A 25078-nucleotide genomic window follows, 5' to 3' on the forward strand; every position below is an offset into this window, starting at 1 on the left:
CCTGCTGCCATCAGACTTTTGAATGGACCTACCTCATAAAGTTGATTTTTCTCTACACCCTAGCTATGACTGCAATACTACATTCTTCACTCTCTCCTTTCCTTCTCTATGTATGGTATGCTTTGAATATATAGTGCGTAAAAAATATTTTTCACTGTATGCCAATACATGTGACAATAATAAATCAAATATGTTCGTGGTAGCTGTTTGGGGTGGGAGTAAACCTTCAGTACAACGAGCCCACCCCATCCATTTAGTGCATTTCTAATAAAAGTACTAAAGTTGTAACTTCAACTTGCTTTCTTCCCTTCAAAAAATTTCAATTAGGGACCTTCTATTCAGATTGCTAAAAGAAAATCCCACAATTTCCTAATCCGTGGATTGGACTTGCAGTTTGTAATAGTTATCGTTTTCTAGGAGTGTTCTCAACAAACTTCAGAATTCATGTTGATGATGATTAGGAAATAGAAATTGCTAGGTAGAAAAAAGTCCATCCAGTTTGTCTTCTACATTCCTGCTAGTCACATCCAAGATGTTTCAACTTGAACTTGGTGGTTGACATCTGAAAAAACCGTGCAATGTCACACACCTTCCCCATGTTGTTACCAAATGCCAGCTGAAACAACTCAAACTATTTAGTTATATATTAATAAACACTGGGCTATGGAATGCCTTTCTAAATTCTTCTGGAGAAGGCTGCACACATCACAGAAACAAGATAATCTGATGGCAGACACGACAACCTCTATATTCTGCATCAGTTTGAGAAATTAATCTTCAAAAATCATGACAGTCAAGACATCATGGGAAGTGTGGAGCAGGGCAAGATTAATCTCCACCTAAACAAGGATGATATCCTTCTTAATACTTTCTTCTTGCTCCTCCTTGTAAATAAAAATTGTGTTCTGTTAATTCTGGGAAATCAGAATTTCTTTCTATTTTAGGCTCCCAACATCAAAGAACAGTACAGCACAGGAAACAGGCCCTTTGGCCCTCCAACAGGGGTCAACATCAGGAACAGTCAATTTATTTATCCAATGTTAGTTATTTCTGAAGAAGAGTCATATTGAGCTTGAAACGTTAACTCTCTCTCCACAGATGCGGCCAGATCTGCTGGATTATTCTAGCACTCCCTGTTTTGAAATGCCAACATGTTGATAAGGGTGACCCATTAAGAAATAGTTGGGGCTAGGAATCAGAAGACACCCATCTGTCTGCCCAGGCCAGGTCAGTATGTCACAACACCTGAAACTGGGCAAATCACAGAATGGTAATGACTGGGTTAAATCATTACCATTGTTTCCATTGACCTTTATAGATAGAAAGGTTATAAGAAAGGATTTTTAAAAATTAATTATTGAATGCAGGAGTTGCTGGACTTTTGAATGGCTTACTCAACCATTTCAGAGGGCGGTTAAGAGTCAACCACATTGCTATAGATCTAGAGTCACATGAAGACCAGACCAGGTGAAGATGGCCGATTGCGTCCCCTAAAGGACATTAGTGAATTAGGTGGGTTTTTAAGACAATTGACAAAAGTATCATGGTTGCCATTAGACTTTTACTAAATTCAAATTCCACCATCTGCCATGGTGAGATTTAAACCCGGGACCCCAGAGCATTAGCCTGGATTTCTGGATTGCTATTCCAGTGGCAATACAACTACACTGCTACCTCCCTCCTTTTCCTTCAAAATATTTTAGTGCAGGTGAGATATTTGGCCAAAAAAAGCTTGGAACCATCCTACAAATGAACCTTCGTGGAAGGATGGGTTGATGGGAGGGACATCTATACATGTTGCACTGACTGATGTGATGGTGCCCAGGCATAAACATTTGGTGTAATCACATGGAAATCACACTTCCAATCAGGGTGTAATAATCAGACAGATAAAAATTAACTAACCTGAAATGTTACAGTTAACTCTGATTTCAAGAAAAAAATAGATATAGCACTTGGGGTTATAGGGGTCCAGAGATATGGGGAGAAGGTGGGATCAGGATATTAAATATGATCAGCCATGATCAAAATGAATAGTGGAAAGGCTGGAAGGGCTGAATGACCTACTCCTGCTTCTAGTTTCTATGATGCTGCCTGACTGGATTATTTGCAGCATTTTCTATTTTTATTTCAGATTTCCAGCATCCGCAATATTTTGCTTTTGTATGGGTAATGCTGTTGCATTTTGAAGCTACTTCTCAGATATTTGATTGCGTCCTGGAAAAAATACAACCACTGTCACCTATAAGGGTAATCACCACAGATCATTTTGGAACTTGAAAGTGAAGTGTTTAAAAGGGTTAATTAACAGATATCCCTGAATTCTAACAGCCCTACAGAAAAGGAAATCCATGAAGATCTCGGTGCAAAATGTAATGTCCCTAATGAAAATGGATCTTGGTTTTTTTACACATTAATGGTGCATTTGGGTCTGCTGGATACCTGTGGGAAGAGTCATGTCAGTCACTTCCATAACAGTGGAATGCCCCACTTTAATGGTAATAGACTCACACTTCCCTACCACTGTTGTTGGTGGCCCCTCAAAATAGAGGATGACGTCCGGTAGGCTTGGATGACTGAGGAGCCCAATTTTGTAGCTGATGGGCAATAAATTCTGGCTTAGTCAATGATGTGCCATTCCATGAATGAATAAAGCAAAGGTCTAGCCATTGTCTATCCACTTGCACAGACCAGAGTGCAATGGTGAGATATATTTTCCCCATATGCTGACAAATAACTGAATTGTTTATTTCCTTGTTTCTGGGATAAAAATCCAACAGTAGTTGTTGCTGTCACCTCCTGGTTCAACATAGAGAGATATCACATCATAGCTCTGTCAACAGGCCCCCAGTGAATAACAGCAATCTGCCTCCACACTGGCTTGGATGACTGAGGAGCCCAATTTTGTAGCTGCAAGTTCTGCTGTAGTGAGGGTATGTTGTTGCAGGTGGGAGTGGATTTCATAGCCTTGGGTTAGCTTCCCAATCCTTTCCCTGCCACCCACCATTCTGTCTTGATATCAAGTCAATGAGTCTCAAAGCCTTGGGCCTTGATGGGCCAGATGGAACCATGATGATCCGTTTGCAGCCTTCACCTCCCAGTTAGTGGTGTAAATTCCTCCGGGCTTTCGTGTCTTGTCACCTCCCTACTTCAACTTGTAGAATAGTGCAATTCAGGTGTAACGGAAGCATTCACTTGTGATCTGAACCTGATTTGTGTTGTTTACCCACAAATGGACAAAGTTTGCATTAGGCAAGGAAAACTGGACACAACAGTTGTTAATTCCACATTGAGAAATGTACAGAACAATAGGTTTGAGCAGTGCAATGTTGGTCAGTTGATATAAAGAAAATGTCAAAACCCTATATCAGTTGGTCATCTTACTTATCTTGAAGAGAATAATTATCCTTTAATAAAAGCAAATTACTGCGGATGCTGGAATCTGAAACCAAAAGAGAAAACGTTGGAAAATCTCAGCAAGTCTGGCAGCATCTGTAAGGGGTCATCTGGACTCAAAACATCAGCTCTTTTCTCTCCTTCCTACAGGTAATTATTCTTTAACCTGGTCAACAGTCCAGTATGCCCTGTCTTTTGCAGTTTTTAGCTGCCTACCTTTATGTTCAGTATTAGGTCTTCTAAACCTCAACTATCAGTTCTGATTTGAAAAGAATTCTGTTACAGTATTAAAGTTCCTTTGTTGTCACTGGGTCAAAATCCTGAATCTCCGTCCCAAACAGCACTGTGGGTGTTCCTACACCATATGGATTGAGCGGTTCATGAAGGCCACAGCTTTCGCAAAGGAAATTAGGGATGGGCAATAAATTCTGGCCTAGTCAATGATGTGCCATTCCATGAATGAATAAAGCAAAGGTCTAGCCATTGTCTATCCACTTGCACAGACCAGAGTGCAATGGTGAGATATATTTTCCCCATATGCTGACAAATAACTGAATTGTTTATTTCCTTGTTTCTGGGATAAGCAATGTGCATATTATATTTTGTCAAGATGTATTGTTTAAATATGTGAACATGTATTTCATTTTTTTAAACTTCAGTACTAAATGACTCTTTGCTAAATTCTTTTTTTAGGAATGTTATCAAATAATCCCAAATATGTTATCAAATATCTCAAAACACTATCATCTGTTTCAACACCAATCTCTAGTCACCTTTAGGGGGTAACCTTTAGCAAGGCAAAACAAAGCATCAATGTAGCAGCTGTAGAGGCCCAACCCAGCCAGTCCTCTCAAGGTCAAAAATGATGGACAGGAATAGCCAGTCAGTGCTGGGGATAAAAATCCAACAGTAGTTGTTGCTGTCACCTCCTGTTTCAACATAGAGAGATATCACATCATAGCTCTGTCAACAGGCCCCCAGTGAATAACAGCAATCTGCCTCCACACTGTTCCCACTGAAACAGTCTCAAGATGCCACACATACTGGATTGCCCAATGGAATTCCCATTCTGCACATTGTGGTTTCTGCCCATGAGAAAACTCTGATATTGTGGTAAAAGGTAGCAGAAGGATACTTTTGAAGTGCAGTCACTGATGTTACATAGGTAAACATGATAGCCATTTGGAGTATGGCAAGATCCCACAAGCAGCAATAAAAGTCAATCACCAGCAAATCTGTTTTGGTTGTGTTGGTTAGTGGGGTAAAGATTTGTTTTAGTTTAGTTTATTTTTTAGCATCATAAGTAGACTTACATTAACACTGCAATGAAGTTACTGTGAAAATCCCCCAGTCACCACACTCCGGCGCCTGTTCCGGTACACCAAGGGAGAATTTAGCATGGCCAATGCACCTAACTAGCACATCTTTCCAGCTGTGGGAGGAAACCGGAGCACCCGGAGGAAACCCACACGGACGCAGGGAGAACGTGCAGACTCCGCACAGACAATGACCCAAGCCAGGAATCGAATTCAGATCCCTGGCACTGTGAGGCAGCAGTGCTAACCACTGTGGCATCATGCCGCCCCTAGCTAGAATACCTATAGAAATTACCGTTCTTTGCACTGTACAATGGGAACGATGATATACATTGAACAGGTAGATTGGGCCTGATTTAACATTCCATCTGAGAGACTGCATTTACTACAATGAAGCATTTCAGCTGTAATCCACTGAAGTGTCCAGTTAGATTAATGTGCTTCTTGAGAGTGTGATTTGAGTCAACAAGTGAGCAATTACATTTAGTGGCAGAGGATTGCGGAGCTGACTGCCATTACTGCAGCTTATAGTTTTAGTTTCAAGCGCCAGAGTGATGGCAGATCCAGTTTAACTGTGGATGATGCTGTAGCCCCTCCAATCTCCAGATTGTTGGTGTCTCAATCAGACCTTGGTTTTGACCTACAATGCCCAATTTAAGAGGAAATGTGTCTCCAAGATGGAGGACAAGAGTGCCCGGTGTTAAATGATTACTTCAATCTGTTTCGTCCGTGCTACAGACAAAAATTACACAGTCTAATTTTCACCTGTTACCTTGGCAGTGCCCATGAGATGCTTCCAGTCTCTTTACGTCTTGCTTAGCAACATTTATTCAGATCCACACAAGTACTGGAATGGCAGGTCAGATGTATTTCTGTTTTTGTAGGGATATTTAAATTCTGTGCAAAACCTGACTACAGCAAAACCAATTCTTCTCAGTTTGGCAGACTCACTTCTCTCATTTGGTGACAGTTTGTTACCTGGGCAGAATATGCCAAAGAATATCCCAAACAAGTTATCTTTCCAATGAATTTCTGACATCACGTTTTGCCAGAGGAGCGGGTCATCTGCGCAATGCAGGTCTATGGAAGACTGCTTGCAGAGCTGTGGTCTGGGATTCAGTCCATAGGCTGACTAAGCAAAATTGGAACCATGTAGCAGCTCAGACTTGTTTCAGATCTGACGTAGAATCTTTTACACTTGTGGTTCTCCAGTTGGACAAATAGTCCTGCGTTTGTAGAGCAGTGCTTCCCAAATGTTTTTCCACTGGGTGCTGGGTTTTCCCATTTTGAAGCTTGAAAATTGTCATGACCCCATAGTGAAAGTGGGCTGGGGAGTAAAATTGAGAGGGGTAGGGTGGATTTGACAGAGTGAAGGGACTTTGGAGGGGGGGGGGGGGGCAGAGAGAGGAAGAGAAGAGGTTTGAGTGGGGTGCAGCAGTTAAGCGTGGTGGGAAATTTTAAAATGCAGTTTTTTTTAAAGCTATCTTTTCATAGACTTTTTTGCAACAGGAATCAGGCCTCGAAGATCTGTCCATTAGGCCACGCCCAACAACTGAAAAGAAGTGAGGATTTAAGGGGGCCTTGGAGATGTTAGCAGTCAATTAAGCTCCATGACAGCCATGGCTGCCCTGGAGCTCACAACCCCAAAAATCTCATCTCTCAATTCCATGGGGATCACAACCCACAGTTTGAGAAGTTCTGGTGTAGATATTAAATTAGCCTCAGGACAATGTCAAGGAAATGGTCTTGTATGGCAACTCAAAGTGTTTCTGTTGACAATACCAAAGGCTGCCTTGAGTTCTACATCTGTAACTGCCAGAAGGCAGTGAGACAATTCACAGAGAGCGAATATGCAATACCTGATCCTGAGACTTGCATTGATATACAAAGATGGAAAAAGTCTGTTAAGCTGCAAAATAAATTAGAAAATGGCCATACTTCTGGACTCAAAATATAACACCCAAACTTCTCAATTGCACCACATCCGAATTTGGATTTCAGGAATTGTGCCAGTGGAGAAGGAAGGGGCCACACTCTTGCTCTGTATGAGATAAGGTTTACAAACTCTCTCCTTTCAGATACTGGAAATGTTTTTTTTAATCTATCTACTTTCACAGCTTCAGCCACTCCTCTCAGAAACCTACAGTGGACACCATGCTTGCTCTGAGATTCATGGTAAAAATTTGAATCCAAAGTAGCTCAAAAATAATGCTGCATATTTGCACCATTTAGTGTAGGATGTTAGCATGTTCTTGTTATTTATTCCTAATTGGTTCACTGGAGCTATGCTGAATTAATGAATGCACTGAAAATGAGGTAATAGACCTAGTGCGGGAAAGAGAGAGAAGCATCCATGGAAGAGATCACATACCAGTAATAAAACTCTGTTCAGTTTTAACCAAAGTCTGTCTCGCATATCACACCTCCAATACACAACACAAACTGGCGACAAGGATTATGGTTGTGTGCTTGCTAGCCACTCACAAAGAAGGAATTAACCAAGGAAAAGTCAGAATATAAAGGAAACTTACATATGTGCTACGGGGGGGTGGAGGGGGGAGAGAAATGTGAGTAAATGATACTCTACAAGCAGATTATAAATAAGAGGCTGAAACTCGATTAGATACCTCGTGTAAGAAAATTGAGGTAACTGTTGGAAACACAGGTGCAAAGTGTGTATACGGGAAACCTGCTTAAGTGGAAAAATGGTGGGAGTTTTCAGCATCGTGTGATCTTTAGACAATAAAGGGGAGCACTGAAGCTCTTATACCAAGCATTTTTTATGCAGGGAAACAAAATAGCTGAAAATATTATGGTGTCCACTTTCGTGGATGTGATGGGGAGGAAAACTTTTAATCTCCTCCGTAGTTTATTGCAAACTGACACTGAACTAAAACGTATAAACAGATTGTGGACATTCTGCAAGCACATTTTTCACCGAAACCCCTGGTGATTGCAGAGCACTTTAGATGCCATAAAATAAATCATAAGGATGGGGAGTCAGTCGTGCAATTCATGCCAGTGCTTGAAAGACTTTCAGAATATTGAGAGTTTAGAGATGCGTCAATGATGCCATTCGGGAAAGGTTTGTTTGTGGTCTATGCAGTGAAGTGATACAAAAATGTGTGTTATCTGAGAGTCACCTTATTTTGCAGGAGGCCATTGAAATCACTGTTTCTATGGAACTGATTGCAAAGGAAACCAAGAAACTGAGTTAGTGTACTTGAATAGACAACGTCCATTGAAGAAACACCAAGATCGTCAAAGCTTGTACATGTTGCCAGTGTGCAAACCCAGGGCAGTCTGCAGCTGAATGCTCGCGTAAAGGTCTGGAATGTTAAATCTATGGAAAAAAGGACACAGAGCATGTCTGCAGGAATAAAAAGTGAGCTATGAACAAAATAATAAGCCAAGACAGCATTTAAACAAAATAAAAAGGAGAAATGTCCATGCTGTAGAACAAGGTCGAAAAGACTAAAGAGACTCACAGTCAGAGGAGGAATTATGACTAAAAACATTGTCATCGCTGGTACTACACATATATAGTAGGTCACTCCACTGCTGGATAGGGAGCCAGTAAGGATTGAAGTTGACACTGGGGCTGCAGACTTGCTGGTGCCAGAGATTTGATGGCCTTAACAAAATTTGTTGAGTTTATCAATTGTAGTGCCGAAGACATGCACAGGTGAAGTGGTTTCTCTGGAGGGCTGGTTTGAAGTGGCTGAGCAACTCAATGGGCAAACAGATTTGTTGCTACACATAGTGAAGAGAAATTATCCAACATTGATGGGTTGTACATGACTGGAAAAGATTCGACTGAACTGGGCTGAAGTTAGTTAACATGATGACCAATGGAGAACAAGGCACATGAAAATTTTAAAGAAACATACTGTTGTTTTCCATGGAAAATTAGGCAGCATGAGGGACATTATAGTCAAACTGAAAATAAAAGATGGAAGCCAAGCAAAATGCTTGAAAGCAAGGTCTGTACCATATGCTAATAGGCCGAAGGTGGAGGCTGACTTGGAGCGACTGGTGAAGATTGGAGTTCTGGAACCTGTCAGCATCAGTGAATGAGCCATGTCTATTGTTCTAGTCAACGATGGATCCGTAACGATTTGGGGAGACTTCAAAGTCACCATAAATCCAGTGTCATGTGCTGAACAGTACCCATTACGTCACATCGTTTCTATGAATCTCTTCCTCAATCACCAAAGTTTGGAGTTGTGACATGTATTATTAGACACAATGCATCTTGGTGCAATGTCTAGATTTTGTCAAGCAGTTGGTTTCCATGCAGAATGCTGTTTAGGTCCTGCATGCCTATGCCACAATGTTTGATCTGTTCATTATTGGATGGGCTTGCTTTGTCCTGCTGGCTTGGAATAGTTAGAGCATGATGATAGCTCACCTCTCCACACAATGCTGCTGATAATTCTATGGTGTTGAGATCTGGCGTTTTCAGTTGTATTTGACGCCATTTGAACTAATAATTAACCAACAGCAATCAAGGTAGTAAAGCACTCATAGCAACCTGTTTCTTATTTCATAAAATTTACCAACACAAAAGGTTAAAGTACACATGCATCCACCGAGAGATCGGAGTGTTAAAATCACATTCAGAGCAGTATCTATTCCTAATTATTTTCCAATCAAAATACAATTATACATATTTGGCTTCTGGTTAATAGAATGGACAGCACTGCTATCAACCAGACAAATTCTTAATTACGCATTTCAAACAAGTCCATAATTACATCGGCCAGGATCTGCCAAGGAGCAGCAATAATTGTCGAATTGCCATTCTGCTCAAATTTCCCCCCAACTCGACACTGCTGAGCCTGGTAGAGTGCAGCATCCCTCAGGGAGCTAAGTTGAAATCAGGTGGAGTTGGGGAAGACAGGACATGCCACCTTTTCATGGCACTAGCTGTCGTATGGCAAGTTTAAATATCCAGTCTTTGAATGGAAGAGGAAAGAATGAGTAGGGTGGTAGGATGGATGAGATGGATCAGGAGATGAATAGGTAGGTGGATCGGGGTAGTTGGATCAGGAAGGATCGGCATGTTGGTGACCAGTCAGGCCCGGTTGGGGGTAGTTGGGCCAGGATCCGTTCTGCAGTTATCCAAACTTTTAATCAGTCTAATGTTACAAGCTCAAAGATTATTATTTTTCTAGTGTAATGTGCTTATTGAACCATTTATAACATGGTTACCCCCAAACATTCCCTTATGGCAGAGGTTCACATGACTGGCAAGCCAGGTAAGACACTTAATCATGATTGCATTTTAAAACCCAACTATCCTCCTTTCCATAACAAACAGATAATTTTGCATGCACTATCGTGTAACTGAGTTACCCACAGCATCACAACTATTCTCATGCATTAATAAATTGTTATTCTTGTCAGTCTCTACACAAGCATTGCACACAATGGTTAAAACGTGCAAGTCTCTTAATCGTACACGTGCGCATTGCCATTGGCTGTTTGTCTGGATAATGTTCCTTCTCCAGGGAGTGTCATTCCTATGGCACTGCTGTTCCAGTGGTAATTGTTGGATACCAGTGGGTTGTTGGGTACTGGTGGACCTCTGGGAGTGATGGTTGCTCTGCACTCTGTAAAGCTGGTGGGATCTCATTTTCTTGATTGGCCGTCTGCAGTGAAGGAATAGCTTCTCTAGTTGTTCATAAATACCAGTATATTGGTCATTCACTTCCACCATGTATGATCGAGATGACAATTGCTCTAGACATGTCCCATGTTGCCATGTATGCTGACTGCTGTTGAGAACATTGAAGATGTGTACCCCAATAGGCTCTCGTTCTGTGATCATCATTCTAATAGTCCCAGCCACTTATCAGCTATAGACTCAAAGGAACCAACCTGTTCTATCTCTTATGCCAAAGACAAATCTATCTTTAATGAGATGATCTTTTAGTTGTCAAATTCACCTGATTCTACAAGATGTGTTAGCACAGGCACGTACTGATCAATGGACTCTTTTTCACCTTGAGCTCTAATATTGAACACATACTGTTCATAAGTCTCATTCAGTTGGTGTTCAAAGCATGCCTTCAAGGCTTTCAAAATTTGTGCAGTCTGTTTTTTCTGTTCTTCAGAGAGATTTAGGAAGGAATACAATTTGTAGCAGTTAAAGTATTGCTAATTAAATCTGTTGCAATTTGTAGTTTTGCCATTTTAAATGGCAACATTGCCAATTCTATCACACATCTCCTTTCATTTTGACAGGAGCTGGGAGTGGAAAATTTGCAACAATTTCTGTCTCGCCCAGTATTTTACTTCCAGCCTTCAGCTTTTGTTTTTTTCCCTCAGCAGATTTTAGCAGGTTGTAAAATTTCAATGGTCCTCTTTCAGTAGCTGTGGCTTTTCCAACTTTTCAAAACTCAATGTCAGCTTCACTTCTGACAACATGTTACCAGCTCAAAGCCTACTATATTTCTAGTATAATGTCTTTTATAGAACTGCTTATAATGTGACTGTCCCCAGACATCCCCGATAGTAGAGGCCATATGCCTATGGCAAGCCAGGAAGGCACTTATAATGATTGCATTTCAAAACCCACACAGCTAACAGTTCTCAGAGTTAAGTACATCGGAATTGTCCCAAATCTCTATGACTGAGGATTAGATATGTAGACATTCACGGGGGGGGGGGGGGGGGGGGGGGGTGAAGTTGGAGTTCAAACTTCTCTGGAAATTCTCAGTGGGCGGGATTTTCTGGCCTCTCTTGCCCCAAAACAGGAAAATCCCGCCCGAGGTCAACAGACCTTTGCACAGTCTGCCCCCTGCCCGCTACGATTCCCATGGCGGGTGGGACGGGAAAATTCCCCCCAGTGCCTCAGGACTTCCATCAGATCCTAAGTTGTACTTCCAGCCTACCTGGGAGACTGGAACACTATTTGAGTGGCCGGCCATAAAACCCAGAAAAACATTGGCATTCATAACATAGAATCCTACAGTGCAGAAGGAGGTCATTTGGCCCATCAAGTCTGCACCGGCCACAATCCTACCCAAGCCCTATCCCCATAACCTCATGCATTTACTCTAGCTAGTCCCAATGACACTAAGGGGCAATTTAGCATGGTCAATCCACCCAACCTGCACATCTTTGAACATTGCTGGAGAGATCCTGGGTTACCATATGGTTGTTTTGCAGGGATTTCTGTATATATTTGTATTCACTTCTTGCTCTACTTCAGTCTCTCCGAGTTGACCAGATGACCTGACTTGCCGCTTTCTGCACTCTCACTGGGTTGCTGGGAAGAACCCCATCAGGTCAGCACCATGGGCCCTGAACTGATCATTTCTCACCACGATCAGTCTAAGTAATATCACAGTAGATGCAGACTAAAAATATTTACAAAAGAAAATCCTGAACAGTTTATTTTATAAACTGGCTCCGCCCTTCAAAAACATTCATAACTGGTTCTTACAGGTTTTAAAAATGTTGCTGTACAGCCCTCCCTTATAACTTCTGGGAAAACATAACAGCAACAACATAATTGCAGGTGTATCCTTGCTACCATACATTTTTTTTAAGCAACTCCGAGTTAGGTGATTGCATGAGTAAACTTAATAATATAGATAACATTTAGAATGGAAAGGTTCTGTCATTAATTAACTCACTGTCACTCCCTTTTGTTTTCTCCTGTGTAGTTTCGCCTCCGCAGAGCAAAGTTCCGTTGACTCTTTCAGCGTGCAGTCTTCAGACTTCCAAGTTGCCTTTTTTCGCTCAGAGGGAGTGAGGGTGAAACATCACTTCCCCTGAATCACTGAATTCCCCAAACAGCAGCATACCTGTGCAGGGCCGGCACCGTCATCTCTGCTCTGCTCTGCTAATAAACGCCGCTTACACTCAGTAGTAGGAAAGCAGGTATAAACTCTGACCAAAATAACACTTTTTTCTGCTGGAACTAGGAGGAGCAATGACACTCCCAGCGATTAAGGAGGGGCTCATCATTGCTCACTCAGTTCCCTTGTTACTTCCTTCAATAATTAGAGAATCGCCAAAACATGTCAGAACTAGAAACGTTTGAAGTTCGCTCAGGTAAAGTTTGCTAATGCTCCATTGATGTTTCCGTCATTAAACACATCATATTCCTGATGTCTTTTCAATAAGTTAAAAGATTATTATATAATTTGTAGTCAAATCCGAGTGAGTTCATTTAAACAATAAAAAATAACCACACCTTAACTCTGAATAAACCCAAATCATTTTGACCAACCAGACAAGCTTTTGTCAGATGATGTAAATACTTCACCTCAGACCGCAACTAGTCAGATTGAAACCATCCTTGGTGCGGAATCTGGGGAATTTACAGGAGGCAATAACTTACCTGACCTTGTTCTCATCAATATATTTGTCACATTTCTATTTGCCATGACACCATTGGTTGGAGTGACCACCATACAATCCTCCTGTTGCTGAAGTCTCGTCTTCACACTGATAGATATTGATTTGATTTATTATTGTCACATGTATTGGGATGCAGTGAAAAGTATTGTTTCTTGCACGCTATGCAGAGAAAACATACCGTTCATTGAGTACATGGGGGTGAAGGAAAGGCGAGGGTGCAGAATATAGTGTTACAGTCATAGCTAGGGTGTAGGGAAAGATCAATTTAACAATCTTCATGTCCCCTGACTCTGCCACTGTGCTAAATGGGATAGATTAAAGAACAACTCCAGCAGTTTAGAACTGGACACCTGTGAGGCGCTATGGGTCAGCACCACAACCTGTAAACTGATGGCCCAATATAATCTTTCATTGCCAGAAACCCTGGTTGTAAAAGGAATGTACAAACGTATGCCCTGAGCAGCACCAGTTGGACCTGAAGATGAGGTGCCAAACTGGCAAAGTTACAACACAGGATTTTGAACTACTATGTGCATAGAAACATAGAAAATAGGATCAGGAGTAGACCATTCGGCCCATCAAGCCTGCTTCACCATTCATTGTGATCATGGCTGATGACCCAATTCAATAGCCTGATCCCGCCTCCCCCCCCCCATTTTTTTGATCCACTTCATTTCAAGACTTACATTTAACTCTTTTTTAAAAACATACAATGTTTTGGCTTTCTGTGGTAGTGAATTCCACAGGCTAAGCACTCTGAGTGAAGAAATTTCTCCTCATCTCAGTCCTAAAAGGTTTATCCCATATCCTTAGACTGGTTCTGGACACCCCCACCATTGGGAACATCCTTCCTGCATCTACCCTATCTAATACTGTTTGAATTTTATAGGTTTCTATGAGATTCCCTCTCATTCTTCTGAACTCAAGTGAATATAATTCTAACCGACTCAATCTCTCCTCATACGTCAGTATCGCCATCCCAGGAATCAATTTGGTAAACCTTCTCTGCACTCCCGCGAGAGCAAGAACATCCTTCCTCAAAACTGCACACAGTAATCCAGGTGTGGCCTCCACCTCACCAAGGCCTTGGACATTTCTAGCTCCCATACTCGAATGCTATACAATGAATACAATAAGCAGGAGGCTGAACTAAGCAATCGCATAACTAATAGATCAGGTCAAAGCTTTGCAATGTTGTCACAAGGGTCAAATTTCCCTTCCCGCCCACCAAGGGTATTGGAGTGGGTGAGGAGTGGAGCATGGAAAGATCCATTGACCTCGGGTGGGATTTTACGGTCTCAGGACGAGTGGCGCCGTAAAATCCTGCCTGTAGAGCTGTGAATGCTAGTAGACAATTTTTGGGACAGCCCAAGCTGAGAGTACAAAAATTAACACTGAAGCATCTAACAGTGTTGAGTGGATGGTGCGCCGCGCAATTAAAAAAAAACGCTTGTAAAACTTCCCCCAATGGTAATCTCAGTTTTCAGCCAATTGAAACACCAGTTTGTTCTAGAGAAAAGAATTTCAGCAATAAGACTGGAACATATCTGAATTTTTAAAAAATCAGTTCTGGTGTTATTTTCCCTATGACAACTTATATCTTTTATACTTTCACCGGATGTGGCTGTTGCTGGCTCGGCCAACATTTATTGCTCATCTCTAATTGCCCTTGGGAAGATGGTGGTGAGCTGCCTTCTTGAACTGCTGCAGTCCATGTGGTGTGGGAACACCCACAGTGCTGTTTGGGAGGGAGTTCCAAGATTTTGACCCAGTGGCAGTGAAGGAACAATGATATAGCGCCAATTCAGGATGGTGGGTGGCTTGGAGGGGAATCTGCAGTTGGTGGTGTTTCCGTGCTGCCCTTGTCCTTCCGGGAGGTAGAGGTTGCAGTTTGGAAGGTGGCGTTGAAGGAGTCTTGGTGAGTTGCTGCAGTGCATCTTGTACATGGGTTACAATATTGCTACTTTGTCTAGATGGTGGAGGGAGTGAAATTTGAAGGTGGCGGTTGGATGAGCTGCTGATCAAGTCGGCTGCTTTCTCCTGAGTGGTGTTGAGCTTTCTGAATGTTGTTGGAGCTGCACGCATCCAGACAAGTGAACATTACACTCCTGATTCACACACAAGACAGGAGTATGGTGTAAAACTCTCCACTATCTGATGAGTGGACAGGCTTTGGGGGCTCAGGAGGTGAGTTACCGACTTCAGAATTCACAGCATCTGACCTGTTCTTGTAGCCAGTGTATCTAGCTAAGTCTAGTTGAGTTTCTGGTCAAAGAAAGTCCCCAGGATGTTGATGTTGGGTGATTACATGAAAGTAATGCACTCGCTCATTGTCTAGCATTTGTGATGCATAGGAACATAGGAGCAGGAGGAGGCCAATATTGCCCCTTGAGCCTGCTCTGTCATTCAACCAGATCGTGTTGGATCATCTGCCTCAATGCCATTTTCCTGCACTATCCCCATAGCCCTTGATGTCATCAGTATCTAGAAATCTATTGATCTGTCTTGAACGTATTCAATGACTGAGTTTCCACAGCCCTCTGGGTCTAATAATTCATTACCCTCATCATCTCATTCTTGCCATCCCAGGAATTAGTCTGGTGAATGCCGGCTACACCTGGTGTATGGCAAGTATATTCTTCTTTAGGTAAGGAATGTTATTTGCCATTTAGTGTCATAGAGTCACATGATGGGCCTTTTAGCCCATCATGTCTGTGCCAGTCAAAGACAAACCACCTAACGATTCTAATCCCATTTCCAGCATTTGGCCCACAGCCTTGTATGCCTTGGTGTTGCAAATAGCCATCTAAATACTTCTTAAAATTAATGAGGGTCTCTGCCTCCACTACCTTTCCAGGCAGTGAGCTACTGACTCCAACCTTTGGGTGAAAATATTTTTCCTCTCATCCCCCCTGCCCTTACCTTAATCTATGCCCCCTAGTTATTGATCCCTCCACCAAGGAGAAAAGTTTCTTCCTGTCTACTCTATCTGTGCCCCTCATAACTTTATATATCTCAATGGGTTTCCTCCGGGTGCTCCGGTTTTCTCCCACAGACCAAAGATATGCAGGATCGAATGGATGTGCCACGCTAAATTGCTCCTTAGTCTCCCAAGATGTTGAGGTTAGGTGGATAGCCATGGTAAATGTGGGGCTAAGGGGATAGAGGAGGAAGGGGTGGCGGGCCTGTGTAAGATGCTCTTTTGGAGAGTTGGTATGGACTCGATGGGCCGAACAGCCTCTTTCTGCACTGTAGGGATTCAATGATTCAAACATGCCCCCCTGTGCTCCAAGGAAAACAAACCCAGTCTTTCCAATCTCTCAATTATTTCAGCCCATCCTGAATGTTGTCCAGGTCTTGTTGCTTATGGACAAGGATTGCTTCAGTCTCTATGGAGTTGTGAAGGGTACTAAACACTGTGCTATCAGCAAGTATCACCACATTTCTAATGAAGAAGCGAAGGACATTGATGAAACAGCTATGCATGAAGATATTTGGCCCTAAGTCACTACCCTGAGTAACTCCTGCAATGATGTTTGCTTATGCTTTCCTGTGGCTTTCAAGGTTTACTTCTTTACATTTAAGAAATGTACATTTTTCTGGCCAACAAGTTGTGAATGGTCTCCACCTTCCTGGGTGGCAGTTTATATGAAAAATCTCCAGAATGTATCATTTTTAATGTTACATTCAATTAGAAAAAGTAACTTATACTTATATGCTATTTTTCACTTCATGAGGACATCCCAAAGCAGTTCACAGCCAAAGCATTATTTTTGAAACAGGATAGTCAATTTGTGCATTGTATACTTTTACAACAACACTGAGATAACAAGCTAGTTACTCTGTTTTCAGGGTGTCCATTGAGTTTTAGACGTTGGCGAGGAGATTGAGAAAACTCTTTGCCTTACTTTTAAATGGTGCAATTAAATGTGATACATTCACCTGAACAAAAAATGATGCTTTGGTTTAACATCTTATCTGAAAGGCTTAAACAAAATAATTCCACAGGTTCTAAATGTCTATAATAGTGCTAGAAATACCACAGTCCCAACTTCCTGGGAAATAAACAGATTTTTGAAACTTGGGAACCATTATCTTCTACAACACAGAAGGCAAAAGAGCAGAATTTTAGCTAGCTTCAGTTAGATCAATCATACCTCTTGAAAAACTCTATTTACAGAGTTCTGGTGGTAAGCTTACGTCTGAACTCTTTAATTTTAACACAGGGTCAGTTAGAAGTCAGTTTATCAAATTATTTTTTCCCATGATGTATGCAGAATGAGGTAATAGATCATCTCAGAGTAAAATAATGAAGTGTTTTGGAACCTATCTTTTACAGTATAATTTCATTGCATTATTACATGGTAGGGAGGGTGAGAAGCTGACATCATTTTGATAATCATTTTAAACTGCTTAAATTGTTATGGAACAGTGACAACTAAGTAGCAGACAAGGTGACTTTGCAGTAATTTTCTAACTAATTATCATAGAATCATAGAATCATAGAAACCCTACAGTGCAGAAGGAGGCCATTCGGCCCATCGAGTCTGCACCGACCACAATCCCACCCAGGCCCTACCCCCACATATTTACCCGCTAATCCCTCTAACCTACGCATTTTAGGATTCTAAGGGGCAATTTTTAACCTGGCCAATCAACCTAACCCTCACATCTTTGGACTGTGGGAGGAAACCGGAGCACCCGGAGGAAACCCACGCAGACACGAGGAGAATGTGCAAACTCCACACAGACAGTGACCCAAGCCGGGAATCGAACCCGGGACCCTGGAGCTGTGAAGCAGCAGTGCTAACCACTGCGCTACCGTGCCGAAGTCCCTGAATTTATGTAGGTGTAAGGGAAGATGTTGTTGAGTGAGTGCCTGTTTTGAAGTGCATTTCATTTAACAGCTATCATTATAATCACAAAAAAACGAAGCCAGCATTTAAAATACTCAAATTGCAATTGTCATTGGTTTGATTCCTAGATTTGTTTTACATTTGATTTATGTTACCTGATTAAAAACATTATGCCAATTAATTTCTGTGGGCTTCGCCTCCAGAAATTCATCCCAGACTAGAATAATACAAAGTAGCGACATAAATATTAATTATTTGTAAAAGTGTTAAAATGCACATGAGAATGACTGTTCCTAAGGGTCTGTCACGTGATACAATTTAACTTTATGGTCTGACAACATAAAGCCAGTTGATCATTGCTATATTTTTGAATTTTATCCTATATCTTTGTAGCATGAGACAGGGAGGATTGAGAATGTTGAGAATCTCTGTCAGTGTTTCCTGGTTTGTCAGCATGTTTAACACGTTGCCACATGTTTTCCATAGGTGGAACAATATGCACTCCTCCAGACTGTCCCTCAGGCTGTCCATTGCATTCACACGTAAATCGACTCCCTTTTAGTGCACACCCCTCCCTATCTGCCCTGCCCTCATGCAGTTTTTTTTTCTCCTGTCAACTCCACACTCCTAGAACCTTTATGGAACCAATCCTCCGAGTAAGGCCAGATGACAAAGCCCAAGGAGAAGCCTGAATATGATTGGGCAAACAGAAGCACACGAGTTATCTGAGTGAGAGTGGCAATGGCCAGAGGCATGAGTGAGATATGAAGAGAGAAATCTGAAGAAGTGCGTGACTCAGCATTAACTATTCCCACATCTGCCCAGCAACTTCTCAACCTTGATTTCAACCTCCAGTTCAACTCATCATGCTCTCTTTCCTCTGAGGTCACTGCTGTCTTGCTCTCCCAACCCACACTCATGGCTATCCCTTAACCTTGTGATCTCACATGGCCTCAGCCTCCTATTGGGCGGAATTTTGCCATCCCATCCATCAAGGAAATCATAAAGCTCTGTTGACCTCAGATGGAATTTTCCGGACTTGGGGTCAACGTGGCTGGAAAATCCCGCCCATTGTGTCAATCACAGGTAAGGCCACCTTGTATCACTCTCCACCTACATCACCTTCGCAGTCTCAGTCTTGCTTCCTCATGTTCTTAGGTGTACATCTCCTTCATTTCAGAGACTTTCTTCTGCTTATATCGTTTTTGGACCACTGCCTGAATGGGCAGAGCTAGTTACACTCTATATGGAGGTGGAGGACTATGTACTGGCCTTTAACAACTTTCTGCTGAAGGATAAGCCATGTTGATACTTGTTCCAATAATCCTAGGCTAACTGACAAAGAAAGGGTGTGGATTCCCTCATTTAGGCTACGGTGGGAAATGGACAATGCTTGTGTCTTCTGTCAATGTATAGGAGGGGTTGACCTGGGTTTGGAAGGTCAAGGTCAAATTGTTGGAACAGGAGTTACTCAACCTGTAGCCCTGTATTAGTCAGGCTGTCAAAGGTCTAGCCCAGCGGAAGGTGTACGAGGAGATAAAGGGTACACTGAAGGACCTGCACTTTGTCATTTCTCAAGGCACATTCATGGGTCATAGAACTGCTTCCTCCAGGACCTGAGCCCCAGCACCTCCATCTTCTACTGGCTGGAAAATGCAGGATATTTATAAGCAGCTTTTGGTTGCTGGTCAACAACTCGTGGCCGCTGTGCTGTGGCACTGCTTGGTCACTTTGATCTCTCCACCTGAGTTTGCTGCTAAAATAGAGAAGCAGCTGCAGCTCCTTTTCATTCTACGGGGGAGCTACTCTTTAAATTCTGGCTGCACTTCAGTCCTGATCTTTGGCCACCTTGTGTAGAAGGGAGCGGGCATATTAGGAGGCACTCCTGTGGGACTGCTTTGTGGCTTGGCCTAGCTGGTCAGTAACAGGCAGTCAAGAGAGGGAAGGGATGGTCACTTGGCTTGACTGCTTGTCTCTCTTCTATGGCTATGGTGTTAAGCATCTCTTGATAGGGAGCACAGTGTGTGTCGATACGCTTAATGTTTTCTGTGACTGGAGTGCACCATCACTCCCTGGAACTGTCACTTTAATTTGATTGGTTAAGTTACCTTTTAAAAAAAGTTTTAGTTTTTTTGTTGCCATGTTTAGTGCTGCCTCCTTTCAAAACGGCACTTAGTTCCTCTTTATTGCAACTTTCCATTTCTATTCTGTAAATTAAGGAGGCCTGTAATTTGCAACATATTGTAATTATTTCTATGCTGAAATCATGATTGTGCAATCCTTTCATGTTGTGCTTAATTTGTATTATTGTCCATTATGCTGTTATGATTTTATTTGTACATTATTACAATTCAGCACCTGTCACCATTGTGATTTTTCAATAAATTAATTATCTTATCTAACCACCTTGTTTCATCAAAAGAGGTGTGATGAACATAGGCTAAAATTATGGTTGTTGGGTTAGGAGATGTATGCTTATAATGTATATCTGTAAATAAATATAAAGTGTAAAAAATGGCTATAGTTCTATCCTTCACCATTTTAATTTTTTAAGAAATGCTTTTTTAATGTTTAAATTTCATAGTTTAGGACAGTTCATAGATTTAAAATGGTTAAGCTTATTAGCTATTCTATGCATGAGGGCTAATGTTCTGAATTAGTGTTACTGGCAAGGAAACACCAAATTTCTAATGTGACCTGCTGACAAAGCAAGAATCCAATCCAAGAGTATAAAGTTGTAAATTGTCCCGAATGTGAACATGGACTTTAAACTTAACCCAAATTGCTTTGATACTCAAAGAAAAATACTTTCATGGAAATGAGTGAGGAAAATTTGAACCAATTTTGAAATATCATTGATGGTGGGCCTCTAGTCGGAGGTGTGTGAACATTTGCAAATAGGAAAGTCTCGCTTCATGGACTTTTGAAAGGTTAATCCTTCCTCTTAATTTTAATAGATTCTTGCACATGGTCAGCAGCACAATTGGCTGGGAGATGGGAAATCCAAAGGTGGCTGTTCTCAAAGGACAACTAAAAACTTGGTAAAAAAGGGAAAAAAAATGGAATATGAAAATAAATCAGCCAGTAATATCAAAACAGACTATAAGAGCGGTTATAAATAAAAAAGGGAGTAATGCAAATTCTAGGTATTATTTGAACTCAATTTCTAATTGTATCCATTGGAGAGACTTGCCCTGTGGCAACAATTTGGTGAAGTAACTTAGGAAATTTTTAATAAGTTGTAATTTTTAATAAGTTACTTATTAAAAACAGGGCAGGACTTGACTACCGTACTATAGCTCTTACTTTCCAATTAGTGTAGGGTGGTGCATGATCAGTTTCTAAATTGATTTCTTGAGAGCAATGGTCATCTATTGATGTCATTTACCACTGTCCTTTGAAGGGGCCCCCAAGGTGCCAATTATTTGTGGGATCATCCCTCTCAAATGTTTGTTTCTGTTACTTTGTGAAGATAAAAAAAATGTTTTATGATATCTTCCTTGCCCATTTTTTTCAGGATAGGGAAAAGCCCGAGGGTCTGAATAACATTTGTCATGATCTCGTCTGGACTGCACGGCTGGACTGTATACAAATCCCATCTCCATGGAAACAAAGCTAGACCGGCTAACCCATAAAAACAATAATTAGATATATCGCAGGAATAATATCATTCGTACAGAGCGTAGTGATCACTGAGGCAAGGTTACAGAGCAGAAGAGTTAACATTGTGACGTGTTTAAAGAGTCAGGAGAGGAAATTGAACTGTTTTATCATTATCAACTGACATTGACATCATATGCTGTCATGCACCCACAATTGATATCTTGAGCTCATTGTCTCAGACTTTGTTTAACTGGTATTAAATCAGACCCCTCTCAATGACTGTTTTGTACAGGTCATTTGAAAATCAATGGTATTTCTCTGTGGTTACATTACTTTTAAAATGAATAGAATGGTACAGTTCCTTATAATAAAACTAATAAAGATTAAAAAGTGGGTAATACTTCAACGATATAGTGTATATATAGAATATAAGTGAGAATGGTTTTGATTTTTTTTTAGATAAGTACTACTGGCAAGGAAACTCAATAGGCCAAAGGGCCTCTTTCTGTGCTATAAAACTCTTTAGGACAGCACATTTTGTCTGGGAACATGGATTCATCTATCCAGATGTATCATTGATATATAGATATCAGCATGTCCTGTAGAACTTCTGTTAAGACAACTGCTTTGCTATAGAATGTTTCGTTGCATTTGCTTGGTTTCAGTCCAATTAAAAGTACAGAATAGCTTTATAAACTAACACAAGTTACACAAAGTCCATATAAAACCAATGCTTGGAAGTGATTGGCATGCTAAGTATAACATATGCAACTGAGAGATATTAAAATTTTTAAAAGAACTATAGAGTTGCAAAGGCTAATTACAGAACTTGGTTCTAAACTTACAAAACATAGTTCCCAGCTCAATTTGGCACTTGCTCAGTTCGTGCTTGCAGCATTTACCAGCCTCCATCACAATCTCTCTACTTGCAAGCATCCTCTGTACCCATTCTGCTTAACCTGAGCTAAGGTAGGTCAGTCACTCCCCCTCCAGGCGACACAGCAACAACAAGGCTTGGGTTCTATAGCGTCATCGGGATGCGCCCGCTCTCTTGACGTTGTTATTGTGCGCCGGTAGGCCGTTGGTGTCCATGCAGAAGCCTGGCATGGCTTGGAGTGGCAAAACAGGCCGGACTTGGGCCTCCGTCTCCTCCGACAGAAGCGATGTCATTAACAACTACCAGAAATGGAAGAATAAATACCAGACGAAGCGGGCCAAGATAAAGCAGCGCAGGAAGCAGAAGAAACCAGTATGGGAAGTGGAGAGGGAGCTAATCGCCAGGCTGGTGCAGCGTTATCCCCAGGTAGGAGCGAAAAGCCCCCCCCTCGAAACCCCCCGCCTAGCCCGGTTAAAACCCGAGGGTCTGAATAACATTTGTCGTGATCCCGCCTGGACTGCACGGCTGGACCGTATACAAATCCCGTGTCCATGGAAACAAAGCTAGACCGGCTAACCCATAAAAACAATAATTAGATATATCACAGGAATAATATCATTCGTACAGAGCGTAGTGATCACTGAGGCAAGGTTACAGAGCAGAAGAGTTAACATTGTGACGTGTTTAAAGAGTCAGGAAAGGAAATTGAACTGTTTTATCATTATCAACTGACCTGTCCATGTTTTGGCTTGACATCTCTTTATGCTAACCTGGTAGATGGTGTTCTAGCTGTATTTAACATGATAACAAGAAATTGAACAAGACAAAGCTATTTGTCCAGTCTGTTCCTTCTGTTTGAGTGTTTTAATAAGAGAGAAAGTTTTGTGTAAGTTTTTTTTGTCAAAGGAAACTTGGTGAAATTTTGAAACACTGATCACCCTTCACATCTCCACTTCAAACTCGGCCTGGTGCCTTTCACAGAAAACATCTTTATAACCAGTAAAGTAACATATTCAGATGATCATATTGGCAGCTGTTTTAACTCCAGTCAGAAATCTTGCTGGTTAACAGCTTAATTTTTGAAGAATTACTCTCTGGCAGCCTAGTCCAGGATTATAAAACAGGAACAGGCAATCAAGGCCCTTAAACCCGTTCTACAATTGTTATTTATTTGCCCATTAATTTACCTGACACTCAGTGTTGAGTATAGCTGACAAAGAGACAATGCTGTCAAAGTTTTTCACCTTGTGCTCATCAGGACAGATTTGCAAGAATACTAAATCTCAAAGGGAACAATAAATTATACTGCATCAGAAGAGGGTGCTGATTTGTTGGTAAGTGGACTCAGGATTTTCTAGCATTATCTACAGGTCAGTGTAGATGTTGGGATTCCTACAATTCCATGCGTTATAAGATTGACCTTATCGGACACCTCATAGATAGGGCCCGAGCCATTTGCTGACTGTGTAAGCTTGATGCCGGAATAGGGTGCATCAAAGCTATCCTGCAGATCGTGCAAACTCATTAATGGGTCTAAGGTTGGCACATTCAGTCTTGAAAAGTACCCAGTCTATTTCAGATTACCCCAGAAAGCTAAATTGTCTCCAAAATTTGGGTAACAGGTGAAGTTAGCCATTTCACACTGTCACCACTAGCAACGACAATGGTCTCAATCAAAAGGATGCTGCCATCAAGCTAAAAAGAACATAGTTGCTGGAATTCTACCGCCCCACCCGCCATGGAATTGGAAACAGGTGAGGGGTGGACAACGGAAATGTCTTGCATGAGGGAGGCTGTAAAATCCCGCCCAGTGTCTAACATTAGATGTGATTGCGATTGGACAATACTTGCTAACCAGTCCTAATTGTGCTATGAATTACACTGGCAACCAATTTAATATCAGTTGGGCTCGCATTGTGGCTCACTGATATGTGCTAGAAGCTACAGATATTCATTGACAGGGCCCTATCCACACATTGTGCCTTTATTAATTAAACAAAATCTTGGGGGAACAGCCATTTCCTGATCCATCCCCCATGGCAGAATCATGACCGATCAGACTTGTCTAGTTTAAATTTGAAGAAAAACTTGCAATTTACTTGTTCTCCAGCATGTTTTCCAAGGCATTGCATCTACCAATCAGCGTCCACTTACCAACCAAGCAGCAACCTTTTTTGATGCAGTATAAATTGTTGTTCCCTTTGAGAGTGGGTATTCTTGTGAATCTGTCCTGATGAGTGCAAGACAAAAGGTTTTGATAGCATGTCTTTTTTTAGCAATACTCTCTGTGCTGTACTACCAAGTGACAATTTATACTCTATATTGTTTGGTATCCTTACATAATTAAAAATTCTGTTGTTCTTATCCTTCAAAGTTTCAGTTGACTCAGCACACACATCTTTTCGGCGAGTCAGTTCCAGATTTCCATTCCCTTTGCATGAAGGAATGCTTCCTAATTTCATTCATGACTGCTCTTGCTCTAATTTTCACATTGTGCCCCCTTCTTCTGGATTCCCCTACCAGAGGAAATAAATGTCTCTTTATTTACACTGCCAAATCCATTTATAAATCCTATCAATTATGTGTAACTTTCCAAGTTTAAAGTTCACTATGTCATTTCAAGTTACACTAATTCCTTTGCTTGTATTCCCTTC

At 41.4% G+C, this 25078-nt stretch overlaps 2 protein-coding genes across 2 annotated transcripts in view; one reads left to right on the top strand and one right to left on the bottom strand.

Moving 5' to 3' along the window:
- The window catches only part of LOC144499722 (uncharacterized), a 44021-nt gene extending 31404 nt beyond the window's left edge, over positions 1-12617 (bottom strand). Inside the window, exon 1 of the mRNA XM_078222063.1 lies at positions 12359-12617. The gene's annotated coding sequence lies outside the window, so the exon portion shown is untranslated. The remainder of the gene's footprint in view (positions 1-12358) is intronic.
- Positions 12618-22597: 9980 nt separating this feature from the next.
- ddx10 (DEAD (Asp-Glu-Ala-Asp) box polypeptide 10) overlaps positions 22598-25078 on the top strand; it is a 242134-nt gene continuing 239653 nt past the window's right edge. The window contains exon 1 of the mRNA XM_078222065.1: positions 22598-22850. Within this exon, the coding sequence (XP_078078191.1) occupies positions 22638-22850 (213 nt within the window). The 5' untranslated portion in view covers positions 22598-22637. The remainder of the gene's footprint in view (positions 22851-25078) is intronic.

Source organism: Mustelus asterias, chromosome 10 (genome assembly GCF_964213995.1).
Source record: "Mustelus asterias chromosome 10, sMusAst1.hap1.1, whole genome shotgun sequence".
In the NCBI taxonomy this organism is placed as follows: Eukaryota; Metazoa; Chordata; class Chondrichthyes; order Carcharhiniformes; family Triakidae; genus Mustelus; species Mustelus asterias.